Source organism: Erpetoichthys calabaricus, chromosome 6 (genome assembly GCF_900747795.2).
Source record: "Erpetoichthys calabaricus chromosome 6, fErpCal1.3, whole genome shotgun sequence".
In the NCBI taxonomy this organism is placed as follows: domain Eukaryota; kingdom Metazoa; phylum Chordata; class Cladistia; order Polypteriformes; family Polypteridae; genus Erpetoichthys; species Erpetoichthys calabaricus.
Genome location: NC_041399.2, coordinates 44,089,339 through 44,114,609, shown reverse-complemented (window position 1 = coordinate 44,114,609; position 25,271 = coordinate 44,089,339). Strand labels below are relative to the sequence as shown.

Below are 25,271 nucleotides of genomic sequence, written 5' to 3'. Positions count from 1 at the left end.
CATTCATTTCTATTTTAAGCCTTGGTTAATTTCATGTGGTTTTTTACAACCTTAATTTTGTGTAATGGTGTCAATTTTATCCCTTTATTTTTTTTTTTGGTGTTGCAATTTTAAGTTGTCTTTTTTATTTTGTTTATACTACACAGCAGCTGTAATAATCAACTGTTATTAGTTATCAAATTAACATTCTGAAATAATGAATGCTCTGGACTTTCAGCTTTGTGTGACCTGGATTTCAAGCACATTTGCTTTCCTTTACTTTTTTCATCCATTGTTTTCTCTATCATCCATGTGGCTTGCTGCAAAAGAAAGGACCCCAAAGATTGGACTGTCACAAATGTCTTTTTCCAGTTACCTTTACCTTCGTTTACAGAGTGTAGCTGTTCTGAAATACAGTACATCATTCAGCTCGATTTCCCATTTTGCTTCAAGACACTACTCTGTGATTGCACATATTTTCATAAGTGGCATTCACAATTCAAGGATTAGCATGCTTGAATCTTCCTGAGAACAGATCTCCCAGTGGCATGAGATGCAATGTATTTTTCTTTGCAATTAAATTAACCTATTATTCTGAAGATGGATTTTTTATTGTCTTCTCAGCAGTTGCTGGTGTTTCTGTACTTTATAATTATATAAGGTACAAATACATCTGAAAAATAAATCATAGGGGGCCTAATTTTAATGCCGACTGTTAATGAATTTCTGCTCCATTCAGCTGCACAATACTTGAAAAGCTTACAAAATTTGAACCTTTTTCATTAACCAAAACCTTTTTGACATCCATCTTGGAGGAAGTTTTGGAATCAGAAAGGGATGACCAACTATGATTATTCTGTATATTGTGGATTCAGAAAGTACTCAGACCCCCCTCACTTTCTGCACACTCTGTTGTGTTGTATATTTAATTTTTTTCCCATCAATCTACACTCAATAACCCATAATGTCAAAGTGAAAATGTGTTTTCAGAAAGGTTTCATATAAGCATTCAGGCCCTTAATTCAGTACTTTGTAGAAGCTCCTTTGGCAGCAAGTACAGCTTTGCACACCTGGATTTGAGCAGTTTATCTTATTCTGCATAGATCATCATCTCAGGAATCATTAGATTGGATGGATCATGCAGTGTCTGTAAACTGCCATCTTCAGGTCTCTCCACAGATGTCCTGTGCGGTTTAAGTCTGGACTTTGGCTGGGCCACTCAAGGACAGTCAGAGACTTGTCCCAAAGCCACGCCAGCATTGTCTTGGCTATAATTTTTGGGTCATCAACATGCTGAAAGGTGAACCATCACCCCAGTCTGAAGTCAAATGCACTCTGGAGCAGTTTTTTATTCAAGCACATCTCTATATTTGACTGTATTCATCCTCTACTCAATTCTGAATAGTCTTCCGGTCCCTGGTGCCTAGAAACACTCCCATAGCATGGTGCTGCCATGACCATGCACAGATAACGAGTATTGCATGGTCTTAGCTTGGGGTCTGCCAAAAAGAGTTAAATGTTTTCAGTTTAGCTAATCATTAAATTCCATTTTGGCAAGTGGGTTGTCATATGCCTTTTACTCAAGAATGGCTTCCATCTAGCCACTCTACCATAAATGCTTGAATGATGGATTGAGATTGCCATTCTTCCAACAAGTTCTCCCATCTTAGAACAGGCTTACTGAAGCTCTGTTAGTGTGATCAGTTATCTCGCTCACTTCATTGACTAAGGCTCATCCCTGATCTATACCTCACCATAATTTGATTGTGTAGGTCTACAGAGAATTCCTTGGACTACATGCCTTGTGGCATGGCTTTGTACAGGAGGTCCAGTTGTGGGACCTCATATACACAGGTGTGTGCCTTTCTAAATGATGTCTAATCAATTCAGTTTGCCACAGGCAGACTCCAGTCAAGTTCTAGATACTGTACATCTCAAGGAGAAATAAACCAAACAGGATGCACCTGAACACAATTTGGAGTGTCACTGCAAAGTGTCTGAATACTTGCAAAAATTAGAGATTTCAGTTCTTGATTTTTTAATAAATTTGCAAATATTTCTGGAAACGTCACTTTGAAAGTGAAAGAGTCTGGATAATTTCTGAATTCACTGTATGATGTATACTGAATGAGTGCCCTATATGAATTTTACCAAACCTTTACAAAAACATTGAAAACACAATGATTTCAAATGAGAGCTAATATGGATACTTTCTCTATTCCACCCTGTAATGGGCCATATTTTGTACAATGATTGTTTCCTTAGCAATGAGTAAAACTGTAGTACATTCAAAATGTATTATACAATGGCAACCTGTGAGGCACAGTAATTTTATATTATAATAGCAAATAAAGTACGTATTTCTAGCTGCCTAATACAGGTTTTCGTGATTTGTTAATATCATTATTTTGAAATTGTTATAAAGACACAATCTGGGAAGTACAATGTAAGCAAAGTAATACCGTCAAATGGAGCTTTGGAAAAAATGGAACATATTATAGATCTTAGGCTTCCGATTCATGAAAACCTGTACAGACAGATTAGTGGAGGTTAAGACTCAGGTTGGTGCCTGTAAATGTCAACACTTCAGCACCTCTCACACAATCAATATTAACTCTCCTCAGCTCGTGAGCATATGGGCTAATTTGAGAGTGTAGCACTCAATGGCTGAACACATGATTAAAGGATGAATTTGTATTTCAGAGGTCGAGGAGACATGGCCAACTTCAAAAATGAACATCAGGTCTTTAGGGTAAGAAGAGCACTATTACTGTAGGCAATTATACGGTCAAAAATAAAGTTAAAATATCTGAAACTCTACAAATTCCATACAGACAACATTGCAAAAAATTCTAACATAAGTGGCAAAAAGTCTAACTCTAGGCTGAACATCAAAAACACAAGAATTTGAAAGAACATCAAAGACTACATGAAACGAGCTAAACAATCTGCTTTAATTTACCAGAAAATAACAATAGTGTCTTCAGTTGTCTGCCTAATAATTGCAGTTGTCAAGCAACAGCAAGTGGAAGACGGGGCTAGAAACAAACAGTGTGCGCCGAATGGTCTGTCTGAGGGTGTAGCATGGCTACCTATCCCTAGTGATAATGCGTGCAAAGATATCTAAAGAGAGAAAAGGCAGAGTCTCAGATTGGTAAAATACTTACGTGAATTTATCTGCTGGCTCCCAAGAGGTAGGCCTGTCATGCTAGGATTGTCTTGAAATGCTAATTGGAAAATGTAACAAGAAAGCATGCTTTACTAAACAAACCCACTTCAATGAGAAATTATTCAGTCTGAATAGAATACAAATACAGAAACAGACAAGTATTCATAGCAACGGAGTGTTTAATTTGCCCTCAGGGACTTGCCGAAAGAGCTCTTCACTTTTATTTATGAAGCTCTTCATGCCCTGTAGGATACAACTAAACAAGTGATGTGGGACATTATCTATCTGAAATAACTCAGCTTTGTTTATTAATAAAAACATAGCTCTTCCTACAAAAAGCCAGCTTATATGGACTTTTCTGACTTGTGAGTAAATACAGCAGGAATATCAGAAAATGTAACTTTTTGTGTACTCCTTTGTAATTATTGATTTGGTTTTATGTATGATGCAAGCAGCAGTACTTCATTCAGATCTGTAAGCCTGTAAGGTGAGTCCTGATTGTTCCTTCTGTATCAAACAGTGCATAAATAAAGTATGATCTCCATACATGGAGTTGTTGGACAGGGACTCTTGGAGCTGTCAGGCAGAGGCATTAGTTACTGTGCAATAAATGATTAACTCATGTTGATTTAAATGTCACTTTATTATATTTTCAAACATGCATTGATTTAAATAGTCAAGATTATGCACTGTTGATTCCAAAAGGTGGGAATGATAAGTAAATTGTCTACAAAGCAGGATAACACTTACATGCATAAAATGTACTGACAATTCAGCCACATGTGCAAGACAGAGGTGCACTGTGGGCAGCAGCTGAAATACACAATTACATTTTAATGATACAGAAACCTAAGAGACAAAGGAGAACTAGAATTCACAATGGAGGTAAAAAAAGTGGGGTTTATCACATTAAGAGCACTGGTAATGGAGATGGTTAAAGGTCAGTTCACTACAGAGAACTGCAATAAGCTGGAGAAAGTAGTTTTATGAGAATTTAATAGCAATAAAAGTAGGGCACTAAAGAGTAGCAGATAGTGCTGATGATTCACAGCTTGAGGGATAGGAGTTTGAGAAGCAGCCCAGTCACTGGCTCTGTGGAGTTTGCATATTCATTCTCTCACTTGGCATCAACGATCGATAGATAGATAGATAGATAGATAGATAGATAGATAGATAGATAGATAGATAGATAGATAGATAGATAGATAGATAGAACAAACCATGGTAAGATGAAAGTATTAAAGATCTCAAATGTATAAACAAGATCAACTTGATTAACCCTTAACTACTCGTGCTGGTGTCTTTTGTACACCAATCTCAGTTATTTTTGTTCAACGTCTTTTGACATGAACCTACCGGCAGCATCTGCCATCTATCCTCAGCTTGACTCACTACAAGTACACTGTCACAATGGATTCCCTCCAGTGTGCCCCCAGCCGGGTTTATGAGTGGATGCACAGTGCCAAGTTCCACATGGTGCATCTGGTACACTGCGCATGTACTTACATATGTATGACAACGATGAGATGTTCTTCTTGCAGTGTCTTTGTCTGCAAAGAACATTCAACAACTGAAGTGAAATGTGATACATGTGCAAATCCTGCAGTAGATGAAAGTGACCGGTGACAAATGAGCACTGGAGAAGTGGATCAGGTTTATTTTCAGATAGTCCTAGACTGTGCCATACTATTCCGTAATATGGCATTAAATTACATTAAAAACATGTACAATATTTTATATTACAACTTCACAGCGTGCATATAAATAGCCATTTTAACAAGGGTGCATAAAGTACACCACACGAGTACTTATGAAATGGGAAATGGTGCGAGTAGGTAAGGGTCAAGTTTTCTTTTTAACACAAACGTGACCAAGGTAAAGCTGAAGAAATGGTACTATAAAACCTTTATTCAACCATTGAATTCTTTACCAGAGGCTCATTGTAGGAGTGGATATGCTGGGCATTTTGAAGACAAAAGTGACAATCTCTTTTCATCTCATTTTCTGAAACTGCTTTTCCTGGTCATGGTACCAGCAGGCCAAGCAGGTCAGCTCAAACTTCCCTGTCCTCAGCTATAGATCCTCACTCTTCCTGGGGAATTCCTAAAAGTACTCAAGCCAGCTGAGAGATATAATCCCTCCTGCATGTCCTGAATCGGTTGTAGGGTCTCTGCCCCAGTGGGATATACCTGGAGCAGCTTTAGGAGGAGCTTCCTGGGGGTGTCCTCATGACATGCCCAAACTACCTCAATTGGTACTTCTCAATCTAGAGGAGAAGTGACTCTGTTCTGATACTCTGAGCCTCTCCCGAATCACTGATACTCATATATTGTCACAAATTAAATTACTCATCCTCTCTGGTGATACTAGGAGACCAGAGGTATTTTATGAGGTTGGATTCAACTGGACTGTCTACTCTAGTAGTAGTAGTAGTAGTAGTAGCTTTTTATTGTCATTTCAACCATATACAGTTAGTACAGTACACAGTGAAATGAAACAATGTTCCTCCAGGTGCTACACAGAACACAGGACTACAGAAAAAAAACTACACATTTCAATATAAAGTGCATGTGTGCAAGCATGTGCAAACATTACAGGACTGTGCAAAGGCAGACAGTGGTGCAAATGAAGACAGTGCAGTGCCGACCAGTACATTTATGATATCTAAAGGTACAAAAAAGCAGGGTGAGCCAAGAATATATAGAAGGAACATACTGTAAACATGACACTGGAAGTAAGAAGAAAGTAACAGTATGATAATAAATAAAATAATAAATATAAAGACATGACCTAGTTGAATGGGAAGATGTGTATCAGTCTAGTCCCTGAGTGTTAAGGAGTTTAGGTGTTTGCTGTACTTACTCTCTCTCTCTTACATATCTTTTGTGTTTACTTTTAGCTACTCGGAACAACATATTTTTATAAAATGACATACAAATATACAGTATGAGTTAATAGTTGGTGGCACAGTAATTATTGCTGTTGCCTCACAGCCCAGGAAGCAGGAAAGCAATAATAACCCAAACACTATCTTAGTGGAGTGTATTCTTTCACTGGGTCTTTGTGGGTTTTTCTCCAGGTACTCTCACATCTCTTGCATCCAAATGGCCTGTGCAGTAAGACAACCGATGACTAAATTGGACCAGTGTGAGTGATAATGTGTGCATTTGATGGACGGGTGACTCTTATAGAGTGAGTTTTGTGTCTTGACCCGTAAAGCTTTGGCTACCTGTGACAATGACTGAAATTAACGGAACTCATAAAATAAATAAATGGATTAATTGATAATTAAATAACCTTGAGCCATGTTCCTTGGTTCTCTCCATTTTCTCTTTGCAATTAATATGGTATGGGTTACATTGCTCATACTAAATAATAATGATTAGGACATTTATAAAACATGAAACAAAAGGTAAACGAAGATATCTTTATCAAAAATTCGGACGTGAGTGTCAGTAGGTTTTGCACCCTAGGAACCAAGGTATCCAAACTATTCTATAATATTTCAATTATTATTTACCGCTCTGATGCTGACCTTTCTGATCGACAAGAAGAATTCATAATTAATTGCAGAATTATGGTATTTGAGGGTTCCACTAGAGTGCCTCCTTCTCTTGCATGATTTGGCTCGAAAACTAATCAACACATCGTCATCTCATAACAGGCTTAAATTTTGAGTTTGGTATTTTTCCATCCAGCCCTTTTAGTTCTAGAATATCCGCAATAAACTGTGACACAAGGACACACACACACAGACAGTCAGACACACACCCATCACCAAGATATCGATATTTTTGGTATCAGGGGACCCTAAAACATTGAAATCAGTCAAAAACCGGAGATCAAAATTTTTGACGAATCTAAAGCTTTTGCTTCTCACCCCATAGGCGATAGCTCATGGTGGGGGAGGGCACAAAGCAAAAATAGTGGCTAGTAGGACAGACCACCAGCCATATACTGTATACTGCAGTTGATGGAAGAGACCTCTGCCCTTTCCACTTTAAACTAGACATGCTTACCAAGAAAAGATCTTTTTATGCCCATCTAGGTTGGAAGCATGCACTGACTACAGTGCGTTGCCGCACCCACCACACGATGAACCACCCGGACTGGAGTCCGAGTACAGCTGTGCAATGGGTGACACCTTAGCACCACACTGAACAGTGTAGGGTTTTTTAAAATGGCTGGAGTGGCAATCCTGCCACCAACCCAAACTGGTGAGGAAGGCAGGCTCTATTGTTGGCATAGAGCTGGACGGTTTGACATCCGTAGCAGAGCAATGGGCACTCAGCAGGCTCCTATCAATTATGGAGAATCCACTACATCCATTAAACAGTGTCATCTCCAGACAGAGGAGCAGTTTCAGAGACAGACTGCTGTCACTGTCCTGCTCCACTGACAGACTGAGAAGATCATTCCTCCCCCAAACTATGCGACTCTTCAATTCCACCAGAGGGGGTAAACGTTGAACATTATTCAAGTTATTCTCTGTTTTTTACCTGCATTTTTTATTACTCTTTAATTTAATATTTTTTTGCTGCTGGAGTATGTGAATTTCCCCCTGGGATTAATAAAGTATCTATCTATCTATCTATCTATCTATCTATCTATCTATCTATCTATCTATCTATCTATCTATCTATCTATCTATCTATCTATCTATCTATCTATCTATCTATCTATCTATCTATCTATCTATCTATCTATCTATCTAACCCCCTAAGTTACCATATATCGGAATTTGAAGGTGATGAACCATGCTCAGCTTAAACATCATGCACAGCATGTACTCCACTCTATATCCCTCACCACAAACCCCCTGACACACAGATAGACTTCCCCTATGCTAAAATCATCTTTCTGTACTTTTCACATAGCACAAAGATCGAAGCAAGAACTTCAGGGCACTGAGCAGCACAAGGCTGTAGATGATGTCTACACATTGCAGACCTCACATTATCCTGGTTCTAAACCTGGCCTACTCAATGTCTGGGTGCAGGTTGCACATTTTTTCTCATTTTAATTTGTTTTTGTTCTCTGAATACTTTGGTTTTTCTTCCACATCACATGTCATGCAGGTTAAGTTGACTGGTGACTCTGACTTGGCACCATATCAGGGAGTGATAGGGAGTTCCTACCTTGTGCTCAATGTTGCTGGGAAAGACTCCAACGCCAGCATGATGAATTGAGAGAATGGAGGCATGGAGTTGAGGCCACCGCAATCTGAATTAGACTTGTGTACAAAGAAACAAACTTGTGTACTGGGAAACCAAGTTCTCGATCACCCCAATGCTAAGCTGATTTCCAGTGTCAATAGGAAATGTCTGAGCATTACACGTTTCAGCTCATGAGATGCCCAACCTGTACCCTCCTCAGCTCAAGAACACCAAGTAAAAGTGCTGACCTTAGTGCTTTCACAAGAAAAACTCCTCGGTCTCCTGCATTAATTCTGCCTTTAGGCTAAGATGCCAGTACTGCAGCAGGATGTTTTAATGTTCAAATAAATTTCTAAGTAGCGATTTCTTGACTGATTCACCTTAAAGAAATGTTTACATTTCAAAGTCTCAATTAGTCCACTTGAGGTCATAGACCCCAATAAAAAGATCTAAACGGTAAACTTAATTAATTTAAACATTAACAGCACACAATATTGTACCTTGTTATAACAAGTAGTGCCCTTTTTATATTTACTATACATACTGCTGTAAAGGCAAATTTAGCAGTTAATGATAATATCAATACAGTTATTTAAGCAGTGAGAAATGCTGTATTTATTATGAATGTCCTGATGTATTATTAGTAGCTGTGTCTCTGTTATGTGACAGTTTTCTCTTTTTTATTATTATTATTACGATTCAATGATTCTTTGATAAAATCCCACAGCTGTTGACACTTGTGTCCCTCTTTAGGTTCACAGTGCCACCAAAAGGTTTGTTGGTGGAATAGAAAAGATGTCAAAAGAACAATCTTTAACAGTCTGCCTGAGTTAGACATATACACGGATATATACTGTGGTAAAATGAGCCTCGAAACTGTCAGACAGACAGACCACAGAAGTCCCAAAATCCCACACACTTTTTATTTTCTTTTCCTTTTCTGGCACACAAATCATCACACATAGCTCAGTCCCTTCTTCTCTCTCTTCCTCTCTATTCTTCTGCCACCTCCACTCCTCTCCTTGCAAGCTCTGTCCTCCACCTCCTGATTCTGACTCCCTGAGTGGAGTGAGGCGGCCCCTTTTAAGTTGCCCCCGGAAGTGCTCCAGGTGCCCTTTGATGATCATCCGGCAGCACTTCCTGGTGTGGCGGAAGTGGTGCATGGGCACCCGGAAGTACTCCCAGTGCACCCAGATCCTCTCTTGGACATACTTCCGGGTGTGGCAGAAGTGCTGCAGTCCAGGACTCTGCCACTGTCCAGGCACCAACCCCGTGGCCCTGATACAAACCAGGGGGGGCTGCCCTCTCATGTCCCAGGGGAGGTATCGTCACTCACATGGTCCTTCCATGAAGGTGTCCCGGGCGGGAAAGGCCCCAGCCATCCATCACAATACACATATCACAAATTTGGAATGCTGGGCATATTTGCTTGTGTTGTGGTTGTGATGTCATCTTTAAACATTGACTCTCCATTTAGAACTTGCCTCAACATTTTAAAAACAAATAAAAACATGGAAGAAACATCTTCTTGCATTCAAATATAGAATTTCAGGAAACTGGTTTATGACTATTCATTGAATTTAATTTTAACAATGAATATGTGGGCAAAAGAGTAATGAAAATGGAAGTACAGGGGAAGAGAAAGCAAGGGATCCCTAAGCGGATAAAGCAAATGAAGACTTGAAGGAAAAGATCTTGACTGGTGAGGAGGTGCAGCACTGAGCTGAATGCACAAGGCTGATCAAGGGCATTAACCCCACATACTGTAGAAGTGGGAAAAGATGAAGAGGAGGAGGAGGAGGAAGAAGAATAATAATATTGAATTTAATTTTACTTTTCTTTCTGTTTGGTTTCAGAAATTATAATTCTTGCTTGGTTTGTGTCTCTTTGTGAGTTTTGATGATGATTATGCCTAACATTTTAGGTTAAAAAATTGCTATTCACAGATGAAATAAACACACATTTTTAGATCTTTGTTTTTCTTTTATTAATCTGTCCTGTCATGACATCTGAAGTTGCCACTAAGTCAGCACTTCCTCACACTGCACTGTGTGTACACACTAAGTCCTGGTTTATTGTCACACCATAACACATTCATTTGTCATCTTGTTAAGGAGCGCTTAAGGCAGACAGACTAAATACAAGTCCTGGGTTTTCTTTAATGCTGGACGTATTAACAGATATTAGCAATACCAAGAAGCTCATTATGTTTGCATGGTGTGGAGATCGCAACAGGCGATAACAAAGGATTTTAGAATCTCTGAGACCGTGGATAGAAGGGCAGAAACCGAGATACAAAGTGGTATGACTGGCACTTGGTTTGTTTCATATTTTTGCTTGTTCTTACTCTCTACCCATTTTCATTGTTGCTGAATCTGTTTTTACTTTCATTAGTTTTTGCAGATTCAGCTGTTTTACCAATATTCAAATACTTCTGCGATGTCCCACCATTCCATCTTGAATTTCATTGCCTTCATCATTTTGTGTGGTGTTGTTATAGTGGTTGTTATGCGGCTTATGCACAGTGTCATCTGGAGATGTGTATCATGTGACATCATGGCTAGTTGCATATAAAAGACGGCACCCTTGAGCTCAAGAATCATCTACATTGTCATTGTTTTCATTTGCGAGTACATTCTAGTCTCTTTTCTTGGCTTTCACTCAATTTTGTTCTTTGACATCAGAATTAAACCTCGTAATGTTTTGTTATCTCATGTCATCTGTTGAAAAACGTAGTTGTACGTTGTAGTGGTGACTGCGCCAAAATATGGTCATAATTGGCACGCCTTGTTGTCTCTGAATGAAATGAATTGAGTTTGTTTCAATTTTATTCAGAGTGTGATTGTATGGTCATGAATTAAAATACAATATGCCTTTATATTGCACTTCAATTCGATACAGATATTGTGTGTAGTATTGAAAAGCATTGAATCATTAGACTGTTTTCTTTTTAATTATTGCCCAAATAAATTGTGCCAAAATTATTATATTGCATTTAACTTTGTTTTGCGTAGGCATGGGTGGTAGGGGTGGCAAAAACTTAAAATGTTTTTTGATTCACTATTCACTAATAGGGTAAGCATAAAGGACAATCTAATGTCGGTGCCCAGAAGGAAGAACAGGCATCCTGGCCAGGATAATGGAAGGTTTCATTCCTGGCCAGGAGGCCATAATGGAAGGATAGAGAGAACAGGCTCACCAGGAGCAGGTCATTCACCTACACGGCAGGTGGCAGTGTTCCTCAGGGCTAAACCCGTTTAGGACACCCGCAAGTTTGCATGGGAAATGGAGTCTGGAAATGCAACCCTGCTGGTATCTTTGGGGACCGTCACAGGGCACTGCTGGGGTAGAACTGCCCTTGTTTTCGCACAACCCGAACTGCTCAGGACGACTTGGGGTGGAGAACAGAAGCAGTCCCTGGGTCGAGTTTAAAAGAGAGCCCTCTGCCTCATTTGGATTGAGTCAGAGTTGGGAGGCAGTGGGCTACACTCTTGGAGAAGGTAGGAGAACTGTGCTTGGTGTGTTTTTTGGTTGTGCTTCTTGTGAAGAAGGTGTAGGGCAGGGGTGTCGAACTCCGGGCCTGGAGGGCCGCAGTGGCTGCAGGTTTTCATTCTAAACCTTTTCCTAATCAGAGCCCAGTTTTCACTGCTAATTAACTCCTTTTCCCTTCATTTCAATAGCCCTGTTTAAGGAGTCAGTCCTCTGAATTGATTCCTTTCTTCATTAAATGGCAGCCAAACAGAAATGAGATGTGAAACGAGCCAACAGATGACCAGCTAAACTGGGATTTCAAACTCCAACCAATTTCACTCCAAACAGTCTCTTAATGAGAAGCTGATTCTTGCCGTTAATTAAGCCCATTATTTAATTCAATGGTTTGTTGCTGCTCTCATTCTGCCACAGCAGACATTTCCAAATCTGTTGATTTTTCTGTTTTTTCTAAGGACACCGTCACAATGTTTTGGTGACCTGAGAGATCAACCTTACTGAGACCTTCACCTTTCTTTATTTTCAGATATTGTGTAATGGGCACAGGTGAGCTGGTCATGTGGTGGCTTGTTTGTCTCATTATTGATTGGCTACTAATTAAGGAAAAAGAGACAACTAAGGGGCCTGAGTCAAGTTAATTAAAACTAAAGCAAAAGAAGTTAATTAGCAGTAAAAACGGCTCACTAATGAAGAAGATGGTTAGAATGAAAACATGCAGCTACTGCAGCCCTCGAGTACTGGAGCTCGACATCTGTGGTGTAGGGGCTCAATAAAACCCCTTTATTTGAGCAGAGAGTGTGTTTGGGCATTATTGTGTCTTGGATTTGTGGCTCAGCGGCACCCCCTACAGGTCACACTAAGGTTGAATTAAATTGTAACTATAATCCAGGTATTGCCAACATGTGATGGATGCAAAAGAAATCTAGTCACCTCTCTGAAGTGTGACTTTTTTTGAATTTGAATGAGGGCCTTATATTCACAACATTTACTTAGGTTATGATGTATTTAGGTAATTCTTTGAGAACAAGCACATGAAGACCAATATGAGAGAAATGGAAAATACATACGTCTAAAGCACTGGTGCAGTGTCAAGGAGGCTTGTTCTCAGTAAAAATGACTGCTGCCATCAGATGCTTACCTGTCACAGGTGCTGATGTGGTACTGCCATCACCCTTTAGCCAGGACTGAACATTACATATTGCTTCTCTCCCACTGCTTGTCCCCTCTTTCACTTTGATGGTCTCCAGATACCAGTCAGTTCCCTCTCCCTTTTCCACATCAAGCTGCTGCAGTTCCCCAAGGTCCACTGCTTCCAGTCTGAAGACGTCCACCTGAAATATCAATTCTTTGATTTTTTTGGCTGCTTAGCTATGATTAAACCACTTTAGGATAAGTGCTCTCACAGTACCAGGAAAATGTCAGTTTGGAGACTTAAAGAATTACAGCATCATATCAGGAGTAGCACTAATATGAGGGCTGCCGGAAACAGCAACATTCTTCCTGATTTCAGACTAAATTTGCACTTGTCTTGAGAACTTGCCTGCCACGTGCTAATAAGCACCACTTAGAGAAGCAAAAATATGATAACTGGAATGCATTGGACAAACCAGTGGAAAGCAGCTTAAAGAAAGTACAGTACACTTATTAAAAGACAAAATGGCAATTCTTATTATCAATGAATTCAGTTCAAGACAGCTCTGTATAATCAGGATATGCATGAATCAAATTGAAAATGCCTCAATTTAATTTCAGTTGGTTACAGTGGATTTAGAAAGTATTCAGACTCCTTCACTTTCTGGACACTTGAATGTGTTATAGATTTAATTTTAAATGGGTAAACTTGCCATCAGCCCACACTCAATAACCCATAATCACTAAGTGAAAACATATTTTCATAAAGGTTTGTAAATGTATTAAGCAACAAAAACTGGAATCACTTTTATAAAAATATTCAGGTGCATCTTGCTTGCTTTATTCACTTTGAGATGAGTCTACAATTGGATTGGTGCCCAGCTCTGGTAAACTGAATTGATTGGCCATCGTTTAGAAAGGCACACACTTGTGTATTTAAGGTCCCACAATTCACACAGTACAAAAACTGAACCATGAAGTCCAAAGAACTCTCTGTAGACCTCCGCGATAAAATTGTGGTGAGGCACAGATCAGGATGGTGAACAGATTGGCAATACCCATGTTGCTATGCTTTAGCACACAAGACTTTACTAAAAAGCAAACTGTCAGACGCTCTTAATTCCAGGTCAAGTGTCAGTTTTCCACAAGGAGCAGCTGTGGGCCTTACCTGATAAAATGATCAAGCATAATGTGACTATGCACTTGAACAGGGAAAAAGGGCCATAACTCAATGACTGGCAACCTTCATGGACAAAACTTTACACCAATTGTCAACCAAAAAGTCTGACTTCTGTGCACCTAAGAAACTAATGGCAAAACATCTATTCGTTCCTTTAAATATCTTTGTAAGCACCACATCTACATCTCTCTGTACACTCAATGCTCTCAGCCTGTTCATAATGTCTGCTCTATAACAGGGACCCCATTGTCTAGGGTGTTGTTGTACAAAGTAGTAGTGATCCTTTTAACTATGAACGGCAACCTGGTGCTGGACTGGAAGAGTGAAAGACTTGCCTACATCAGAGTTAAACAAGGATGTCACAAGTCCAAACCTTGCTCAAGTAAAGGAAGGTGCGCAAGCAAGAGAGGGATCTTCTGTAAAAGCAACATGTTTCTCTTGCTAAAGAAGGGAGTTGACTGACCACCAACTATTTAGCATAAGTAACATTTACGCTAGCTGGAGACCTAAGCTTTATGCTAGCAGCAGAAAACATTGTGTGTAAAACCTCAAAGAGAAAACTGCAGTACTGCCTGCAACCAGAAGATGTGACAATGGTGAACAAGGAGAAGAGATCCTGAACAAAGAAAGAAATGTATGCATAATCTTTTCATGTCTATCAAAGAAAGCCGACCCAGAAGGAATACATGCACCAACACCTACTTTGATTCCATGAACTATTAATTGTAACGTAATAGTTAGGACAATGCCAGCTAATGTATTAAGATATTGGCATCAGCATAACTGAAAAGTAATTACATTTGTGATGGGTACGTTTTTAGCTGTTGTAAGTTTCTCTTCCTAAATCCAGTAGGAAAGTTCAGAGCTAAATCTCTCTCTCTCTCTCTCTCTCTCACACACACACACACACACACACACACACACACACACACACACACACAAACAGCACAAACTCTGTGTATTGTTTAAACCAGCATAGAAGAGCTGTGATCAGATAATAATAAATAATAATAATACATTTTATTTATATAGCACCTTTCCCATGCTCAAGGCACTTACAGAATATAAGAAAGAACAGCAGGGTATACAGTATATAGCATTGTACAAACCAGATAAATAAATAAAGAAGATTATAACAGTGAATTCAGAGAAAAAAAGCCTAACAGACAACATAATTGATGGTCTCGCACACACACATACAGGTTACATGAGCATCTTGACAGAGAAGTAAACTGAGAGAAGAGTAATAAAGTCAAGTAGAGCTAAAAGCCTTCCTGAACAGATGAGTTTTGATGAACATCACTGTCACAGTGTGGATGCTAGAGACTTAAAATCTAACTAAAAAATGTATCCATCTTGACCACATGCACTGACAGATCAAAATTCATAAGTTATGTGTCTTTTCCTATAGGAGAAAAAAGTTCAGTCAAGTTAACATAAATGTGTTTTGTGTTATTTATTGCACTTTGTCTTTCTATATACATTTATATCTATATATATTTGCATATATCTATATTCTATCCTTATGTTATGAATAAATTGTATTACTTGTATTACATTTTGTGGCAAGGAGTGTGTTTGGGTTATTTGTTGAAAAATAGTGTATTACCATGTCAAAAATACCAAAAAAGAAAGTGAAAGTTATTTAGTGTAGACTTTTGCCAATTTAATGTATAGACATCTTCGTATTTCTGGCATCTGGGCTGGAAGGTTAAATAGAGATCCCTCACATACACTACAGGGGCAAGGGGATAAAACTATTTCTAATGTTTTGTTTGTCCCCAGGAGCTCAACGGATTCAATAATCGTGAAACAGAAGAACTTTGAAACCACCAGGATTCATCCTAGAGGTGGCAGTGTGTCCAAACTGACTAACCATGCAAGAGCGGCCTTGGTCAAGGATGTAACCCAAGAACCCAATGGTCACTCTAAAAGAGTTTCAGAAGTCCTCTGCTGCACGGCCATCTCAGTAGCATTTCATAAATCAGGTATTTATGGTACTCCTGCTTGGAGTCTGCCAAATGGCATTTCAAGGACTCTCAGAGCATTAGGAAAATGGACTCTCTGGCCTGACGAGACAAAACAGAAAAACATTGAACTCTTTGGGCAAAACGTCCAAAACTTCTGGCAAAGACCAGACACTCATAATTACCTGCCTAATATCATCCCTAAATTAAAGTGTGGTGGAGACATCCTCATGCTAAGGAGGTGCTTCTCAACAACAGGGACAAGGACTGGTCAGATTTGAGGGAAAAATGAATGTAGCCAAATACAGTTACGTCCTGAAGAAAACCTGCTCTAGGGTGCATGTGACCTCAGAATGGGTCAATAACCTTTTCAGCGTGACAATGACCCGAAGCATACACCCAAAACAATACTGAAGTGGCTTTGGGACAAGTCTCTGACTGTCCTTAAGTGGCCCAGACCTAAACCCCATAGAATACCTGGGGTCATTATTAGTTACGGAGTACAGATTAATGGGCAAAAATGCAAATGTATCCATTTAAATATGATATCTACAAGAAAATAAAGGGTCCTGCATACTTTCTGAATCCAATGTATAATAACTAGGGGGCTTTACCCCCTGCTCACTTTGCTTGCCAACCCCTGGGCCTGCGCTACACGCTAGCCTCTTCGCGGTTCTGCCACTTGCGGGGATGCGGATGTACAATTTAAAGAGATTGTTATTTTCATGGGAATTGTTACATATACATAATAGAACTAACTATTTTACATTACAGCAAGTAATTAACCATAATAAAAAATAGTAAAACGTAATAAAACAAAGTTTGAAAGTAAATTATGCTTCATGTTGCGTTAGAGTTATTTATTGCATTATACAATTTTGTTCTGTTTGGCTTTGAAATTAACACTCAAGTACTTATTAAACTTTCACTTTTATTGTAAAACTTCAATAAAAACAATTTTTTGAATTAAATTTTCGTCAATATCGCATTTCATTTTGATTCTGTGTTTGGACTTTCATCGTGACAATGCAACATATAACTGCTCGTGACTGAATTACGTTTCTTTTTAATAAATAAAATGACTTTTTCAAATGTTTGGCCCTGTGATTTGTTAATTGTCTTTGTCAAAGCTATTCTAATGGGAAACTGTTAATGTTTTAATACAAATGGCATATCAAGATCCCCTTTGGTGTGTAATGTGGTAGCTCTGAGGCTAAGGATCTGTGCTGGTATCCAGAAGGTTGCCCATTCGAATCCCCGCCACTGCCAAAAGCGATCCTACTCTGCTGGGCTCTTGAGCAAGATCCTTAACCTGTAATTGCTCCAGGGGCGTTGTACAATGACTGGCCCTGCGCTCTGACCCCAAGGGGTATGTGAAAACTAACAAATCCCTAATACAATAAATTGTATTAGGCGAAATAAAGAACAACAAAAAAAAATTTTATCTGCGGAAGATGTACTACATTACCTTTCTTGGATACATCCTTCTTTCTACAGTAATTTGTGCGGTGGAAGACAGGATGGTGTTAACGGTTGTAGATATTCTACGGGATATTGTAAGGTGATGTTTTCATCTTCCGCACGATCACCATCAACTGTTTCAGAACAGTCTATTGATACACATTTAACCAATTATACCGTGTAACCGATCAACAGTCTTGGTGTAAATTCATTTGACTTCATCGTTTCTTGGTGCTAGGATTGCCTGTGTACTCATTTCTTCTGTTGACAACCCTTCGTGATGAAATTCTTCAATAAGATTTGGACATAATACGTCTTCTTTAATTGGGAACTTAAAGTGAGGAAAATATTAAAATTTATAAGATCTGAGAGAACAAGAACTGTGAGGAAAACGTTAAAATTTATAAGAGCTGAGAGAGCAGGAACTGTGTTTGTCAAAAGACTTCACATGAATGAGAGGTGACAGGACCATGTGCGTGGTTGAATATGGTTGAGAGGAGGCCGTGAGTCTCATCTTGCAGGACTTGAAAAACTCTCTTGAAAAAAGTCTTGTCTCGTCTCAGGATTTTTTTTATAATAGAGAGATATTTGTTTTCTCTGGTGGACAAACAAGTGTACTTAGATATAAAGGGGAAATACTAGAGCACAAATGTATTAATTCAGTCAATCACATTCTGAGCCCACATATTGGAAAATGAGGTCACGGTGGAGCAGCAGCCTACCCTGACATGGCTTGTCTAGAAGGTAGAGTCTGAAATGAGAAAGGTTGTGCTGGGTCCAATATATGTAAATGTTTCAGCAGAGCCATAAAGAAGCTTTTTTTGTTTTGGATTGCCGGTGTTTGATTTTCAGGTTTTTTTTTTTTTATTTATTATTATTATTGGATTGTGTTTTGGGATTTGTTTTGTTATTTCTTGCCCTTTTAGGCAAACCCTTTTTGCCTTACCATTGGCCTTTTTTGTTCTTTTGAGATTTTCTAAATAAATTTGTGCAAATTTATAAATATTATTTCATGGATGTGTCCTTCCTAGCTAAAGGTTTTGACTATTCCTTTACCAAGAACAGCATTTAGATGTACTTTGGTATCTTGTGAGAGAGTTAAAGAGATATTTTGAACTGTAAAAGCCAGGGCCTCTTTTAGGCCATATTAGGCTTAAGCCAGTCTGTAGAGTTTGAGGTCAGACTGCCTCAGGTAGGCCTTGTTTTTGGATGTTTTTGAGGTCTACACACTCTTTGCTGTAGAATGCATGTGAATCACAACAATGCCCCATTACCAAATCAATCACATTGCGAAACAACTTCAGGCATACATTTTTACTAATGGCTACAGTATTTTCTTGCTTTGTAAAATAGTCTGATTAATGTAAACTTTAAAATTAAAAAAACAAATTATGGATTTTGTGATTATGAAAGTGCAATATAAATTGGGCATAAAACAGAACTGGCAATATATGGAATTACAAATGCAGGAATTCTTGAAAATGGATGTGCCGGAGTAGTAAGACAGGTGAAGTGTGATGGAGTAGGGTGCTGGGCAGACAATGGAGAACCCACTTTCCAGTGCAACTCCTACATGGAGTATAGAGTAACAATGTCAACCTGCATCTCCCTACATGGGGTCTGTTTTCAGTTGATTCTTTAGGAATGTTCCAATTAGAATTGCAATGAAGACTTTCTGTAGAAAGGTCACTTCCGTGATCTGATAAAAATTGAGATGTAGATTCAATGAGTGTGCCATGAAAGACTGTGCCATCAAGGCAACAAATGTATAGCCACATAAACCATAAAGTGCATGATCACTGTAGCAAGATGCCCTTCTGACATTTTTGACTGCACCACCAGGCAAGGCAAGCTAAAATCATCCCTGAGGTCAGCATGGGGTTGCCTCTGGACACTTCGCTTTTCCTTCTGCATTCACAAAGATGTGCATGTTAGGTTAAAAGATGAATAAAAATGGGCTCAACTTAGATGTGCATCCAAGTGGACCATTTTTCAGACTGGTGCTGGATTCAGAGGGTTTAGTCAATTGTACAAAGGGAAGCATGCTTGTGTAAATTGTCATGGAGTGACCCCAAAAAGAACTGCCAGTGACATGCAGTAAATAAGAGAGCTGATGTTGTTAATTTCCCAGAGATCCCTGATGAATAAAGATGTGTGGTGGCCTTAAAAATGTTAAGGCTTCTACACACTTGTGTATTAGTAAATTTAGCTTGGATCTGTAAGTGACCACAGAGTAGGATTAAACGGCAAAGCTTCAGCAAGAGAGCAACCTTTACAGATTGTGGAGTTGAGTGAGAGAAGAGCTCATTGGCAGTAGGAGAGATGAGTTCATTTTGGAAGACTGTGGTGGCCAAGCAGGCTACCTTTCTAACAAAAAGGATGGTGAATGATATACTTAGCAGTTAGCTGTTGCTGCTCTGTTACAGAAATATACTCTGTGTATTTTATTGATTTCACTTGGTTCATAAAAGAGTGCGTACTGATTATATGCAGTTGTGTTCCAAATTGTATGGTCCTGCCCAAGTGCAGAAGTGACTTTCTCTATAGCCTTAAAGCTAATCTATCATGCAAGCATGTCAGCCAGGAGCAGAATTATGCAGACATCTGGCACGGCGGTTTAAATGAATTAAGATACATCTATTTCAAACGCACTCATGCATGTTAAATGTTTGGAAAGCTGATAAGGAAAGCAAAATCATATTCATCCAAATTAATTCTTTTATTGTGGCATTATGACAACAATCCATATTAGAGCATGCAATTAAATCTTTCTTGTCTCAATGACTGGTGATAGTTATTATTTTCGGTCATAACTGAACACACTAATTGTATTAAGTTTATGGTGAAGATTTCAGAAAGGATTTCAAAAAGAACAAATAAAGGGCTTGGACACTCATTATCTGAGGGCAAGATAACAATGCAAATTTTGAACTCTGCGGTGGTGTTAGTGCTCACTGCCAACAAGATCACAATAACACATTATTTATTCATGTTCTCTGTTTTGTGTCAATTACATAATGGACTTTTTTAGTTATATAAACTATTCTATAATAAAACGCTAAGCTTCATGTGCTTGTCTGGTTCCTTCAAGCAATTGGATTGGTCATTTTGGCTTTAGTGTGATTGGTCAGTTTGGCTTTAGGTTTAGGTTTAGGTTTCTTTATTTAGTCATGTTTACACAAGAAAACATGAAATTTGCCTTCTCAGTTGCATCTAATAACAGGTAACAGACAGAATGAAATAAAACAGACAAATAGAAATAAGAAAGGTTAAGGTAAGGCAGTTAGATAAAACATATTTACACCAAAAAAAAAAAAAAGTAACAGGATATATATCAAAACCTTAAACATTATCTCCGATATTTCTTATTGAAAAGTCGTACGGCACTAGGAAGAAAGGAGTTTCTGGAGCGATTTGTGTGGGTTTTCAAAGCGACTATCCTTCCTGATTTACTGAAGTTAAGTTCTAAATGTAATGGATGTCTGTCATCAGTTGAGATGATTTCCAGTTTCTTTAGCATTGCCCTCTGACACACACTAGTCAAATCATCTACATCAGCCCCAATAACTTTAGCTGCATACTTCGTAATCTGCTGGAGCTTTTTTGAGTTTTGCTTTGTCAGACTATTAAACCAGGCAATGAAACTGAAAGTGATCACAGACTGGATCATACTGCGATAAAAGGACAACATGAGGTCCTTGTCTACTTTAAATAGTTTGAGTTTATGGAGGAGAAATAAGCGCTGGTTGCATTTAGAAAATTATTTTTTTGTATTTGTATTCCAGTTAAGATTGTTATCTAGGCTTTGCTGATTTGATTGAAAGGCGAAGAGCAAATGTGAGAGGAGTAAAAGCGTAGGAGGCACGCTGAGAGTCACCTTCAAAGACGGGAAGTATAAAAGCTTCAAGGGAGTGGACAGGAGGTGAGCAAGGAGTCAGAGAAACAAGCTTGACAGGAGCGTGCTGTAGAGAGGTGTGATAAGTGGTCCTTGGCAAAGAACAGGTTTTGTAAATAATTAATTGCGTCCTGAGAGCGTGCAGGCTCAATATGATAGTGCTGCTCTGAGGTTGATTGTGGTGCTTGGCTGATCAGTCAAGTGCCACATTTACACCTTGGAGTGGGCAGAGGGTCACATCTGCACCCAATCAAGCACAATATAAGAGGAGCCTGCTCAGCTGAGAGGAGCAGAGAGAGACAAGAACAAAAGGAAGAGAGTCTGAGATTTACAGGGGAAACAGATTATGGAGACGGCAGGATCGGGAGCCACTGGGGTGCAAAGGAAAGGAGGCAGCCCCTAGAAAGAAAGTAGGGCTGGCGCTCAAAGGGGCTGAAGAGGATAGCTCCAACTGAACATTTCTTGGGATAGCTGGAGTGACCTGATGCTTGTTCCCACCCAACGTGCCGAGGAGTGACAGCAGAGGTTGAAGGAGCTCAGGGTGATAGCAGTGACCTGAGCCTGTGAAAGAAGGTTAGATGTGCTTGTTGGAAGAACGTCTCCTCTGTCTGTAGGATCCCATTTGCAGTAAACAGAGGAGACATCAGTTTTAGAAAGGAGGCACTGGGCACTGAGTTTTTAGAAATGTTTCCTGTCTTGGGATTTTAGTGTTGTTTTTAAAGTATATTTATTTATGGATTGTTTTAACCTCCACTGTCACTTACATTTTTTATGGATATATTTATTGGATTTATTTATTATTTACCTAACCCTAGCTGTAAGTGTGTGCCTTCATTTGCCCGGCTCATCTCATTCTATGACTATTGACAGTTCTGTGTTGAAGAGTCTCCCAGTAGAGACAAGGGGGCATGGAGCAGACCAGGACTCTCACAAGAGGGAGCACCAGTGAAGAGAGGATTCTACACACAAGGACACTAAGGAAAGGCACTGAAAGTACACATAGGGTAAGAGATATCATCCATCCATCCATTATCCAACCCGTTATATCCTAACTATAGGGTCACGGGGGTCTGCTGGAGCCAATCCCAGCCAACACAGGGCACAAGGCAGGAAACAAACCCCGGGCAGGGCACCAGTCCACCGCAGGGCACACACACACACCAAGCACACACAAGGGACAATTTAGAATCGCCAATGCACCTAACCTGCATGTCTTTGGACTGTGGGAGGAAACCGGAGCACCCGGAGGAAACCCACGCAGACACAGGGAGAACAAGCAAACTTAAGAGATATCAAATGTTTGTAAATATATTCTATTAGGTAATATGGCTAGTATGTACAATAAAAGTTAAAATTTGGATGGCACCATCTTTAAATGGTTCTGCTGAAGCATGACACCTCAGGCCTGAAATACAGCACTACTATTATTTATAACTGTACAGAGTGGAAAAAATAATGTCAATCACTTATGTAGGATATTCTTCATATTAACCCAAATCATTGGTTCAGAGCTCTTTAGTGCCTATGCTTTAAAATCCCTTGCAGGGTCCATGGGTTACAGCTTTGAAATCTCACTATCTACATCTAGATATCATAAAGACAACATTAAGAAGGCTAATAACACGCAAGGTAAGTCAAGCTGTATAATGCACTGGTGAGGCCTTATCTGGAGTACTGTGTGCAGTTTTGTTTGCATTCAAATCTTTCTCATCTTGACTCTGTATTATATCTAAATGTTTTGGGTCCATTTCAATAACAGTACTCTAGTAAACTACTCCTAGCAACGGAATTTGGGTCTGACTACAATAATGGTTCAGTCCTCTGGTTTTCATAGCAAATCACAGTCCCTTGAGAAACCTGTTTTGTTTAACTTCCTCTGTCAAAGCTTATGAGCATCTCCTAGTTGATTGGTGAGTAAAGTTTCTCTCATTTTCTTTCTTGTTGTCAACAAGTTATTCAAAGGGGTTGGCTGGAGATAAAAAGACAGATGATTAGGGTTTACACTGTGGTCCAATGTCTTGTGATGGACTGGCACCACATTCAGGGTTGGTTAATGCCTTGTGTCCAATACGTCTGGGATAGTCACTGGCTCTCTAGAACTTTGAGCTGGATGGATGAATAGAAACAAGAAACCACAATCTTGCATATTTTATTTCCACTGAGTAAATTGTGTACAGGCCGGGCCCCAGCCTGGTTGGGATGCCTCTGCTTTGGAAGGACCAGGGGAGCAAGTGTGGACAGAGCGCTACCTCCCCCGGAACACTAGATGGCAGCCTCCCTGGGTGGCAGCCATGCCTTGGACTCCCGCAGAGTTTCATGGTAGGTGGAGTTGGAGACAGCCCTGATGGGACCCAGGGGTGCCGCCAGGGGCAGCTGCAGTTGTTCCTGAACCTGTGTGGGTGGTTTTTCTTCCACAACTGGAAGTGCTGCCGGAAGTGGGGCAATGAGCACCTGAAACACTTCCGGGTGCCTTATATAAGGGGCCCAGTGGACAGTACTCGAGAAGCCAGAGTCAGGAGGAAGGTGGACAAAGCTTGCTGAGGAGTAGTGGAGGAGAAAAGAGAGTAAGAGGAGGAATTATTTCTATTGTGTGCTATTGTGCTTGTGGGACTGTGTTGTGGGCTCGTGGGGATGGGGAAGACGTTCTCCACGAGCGAAGAAAAATAAAAAACATTTGTGTTTTTATAAGTGTGCCTCCTGCGTCTGTCTCTGTCAGACTGGGTGGCTGGCATGCCCCCTAATGGTCCTGTCACAATGTACATACAGATGTTAGAAACCTTCAAAATTTTTATCATAATCGGGCAATTGTCTGGGCAGAACACTTTATTTCATTGTGTTCACTTCTTCTTTTTTAACAAAATAATGCCACGAAAACAATGCAAAGATATTTGGGCCTTGCCTGTGTAAATTAAACCTAAGAGCATGGTGCTGTTGTCATAAAATCTGCATTTCTTAAAAAACCTACAAATACAAGGATTAGCTGGATTCACTTTACTAGCGCACTTGAAGTTAAGTACAATGAAATATGAAGCTGCCTTAGAGTTCAGACTGCATATTAACTTCACTACGTTTCAAGTATTCATGAAGGCAATTCAAAGCCACTGCCCGTGGGGCCTCACAACCAACAGGAACTGCCAGTTGAAACTCATCTCTTTGAACGAGTCTGTAGTGTGCAATACACCATTGATAAACTGACTGAGGTTCGTTGCTCACTTAACTCCCTGTGAATATCATTTATTTCACATTATATTAAAACCTGTAGGATACTGAAACTCACCTCACATTGTCCTTTTTCAGAGTGTAATAACCGCTGGATACATGAGCCTAACTTACTTTCTTTTATTCGGATGAAATGTGTGCTTTCACTGTTATATGATTTGTTATACAGTGCATGTGACAAATACTCATGATAAACAGAGAGGGTAAACTTTAAATACTATATCACTATTAAAAATAAAAAAAACAAAAGTGACAGATTGTTAAAAAGGGAACAATGCTTAATCTGCATGATCACCTTTCCAGAGTTAAAACATGAATCGCCTCTTCTGTTCAATTTCCTTTTTCCAGTGTCTCCTAATGATCCTCTGAGTGTGACACACACTTCCGCATCTGTACCTGACTGTGGTGATGCCCCAGTTGTTACTGTTAAAATATACTCTTTCACTGCAAAAAATAAATATAGACATGCATTTATAAAAAGCAGCAACTATCTGCTTCCCTGTGGCTAAATCAGATATTATATCTTCACTTAAAAGGCATAAGATACTTTTTTAGCTTTTAGAAATATGCATCATGAGAGAAAACACTTATTTAGGTAATCATCCTTTATTTAAAATAGCACCCT

The 25,271-nt window shown here is 39.4% G+C and overlaps 1 protein-coding gene across 1 annotated transcript in view; it reads right to left on the bottom strand.

Annotated features, from left to right (window-relative positions):
• LOC114653043 (lipoxygenase homology domain-containing protein 1-like) overlaps positions 1-25,271 on the bottom strand; it is a 394,200-nt gene that overhangs the window by 94,646 nt on the left and 274,283 nt on the right. The window contains 3 exon segments of the mRNA XM_051929357.1: positions 3,147-3,206; positions 12,932-13,124; positions 24,942-25,090. Coding sequence (XP_051785317.1) covers positions 3,147-3,206; positions 12,932-13,124; positions 24,942-25,090 — 402 coding nt within the window.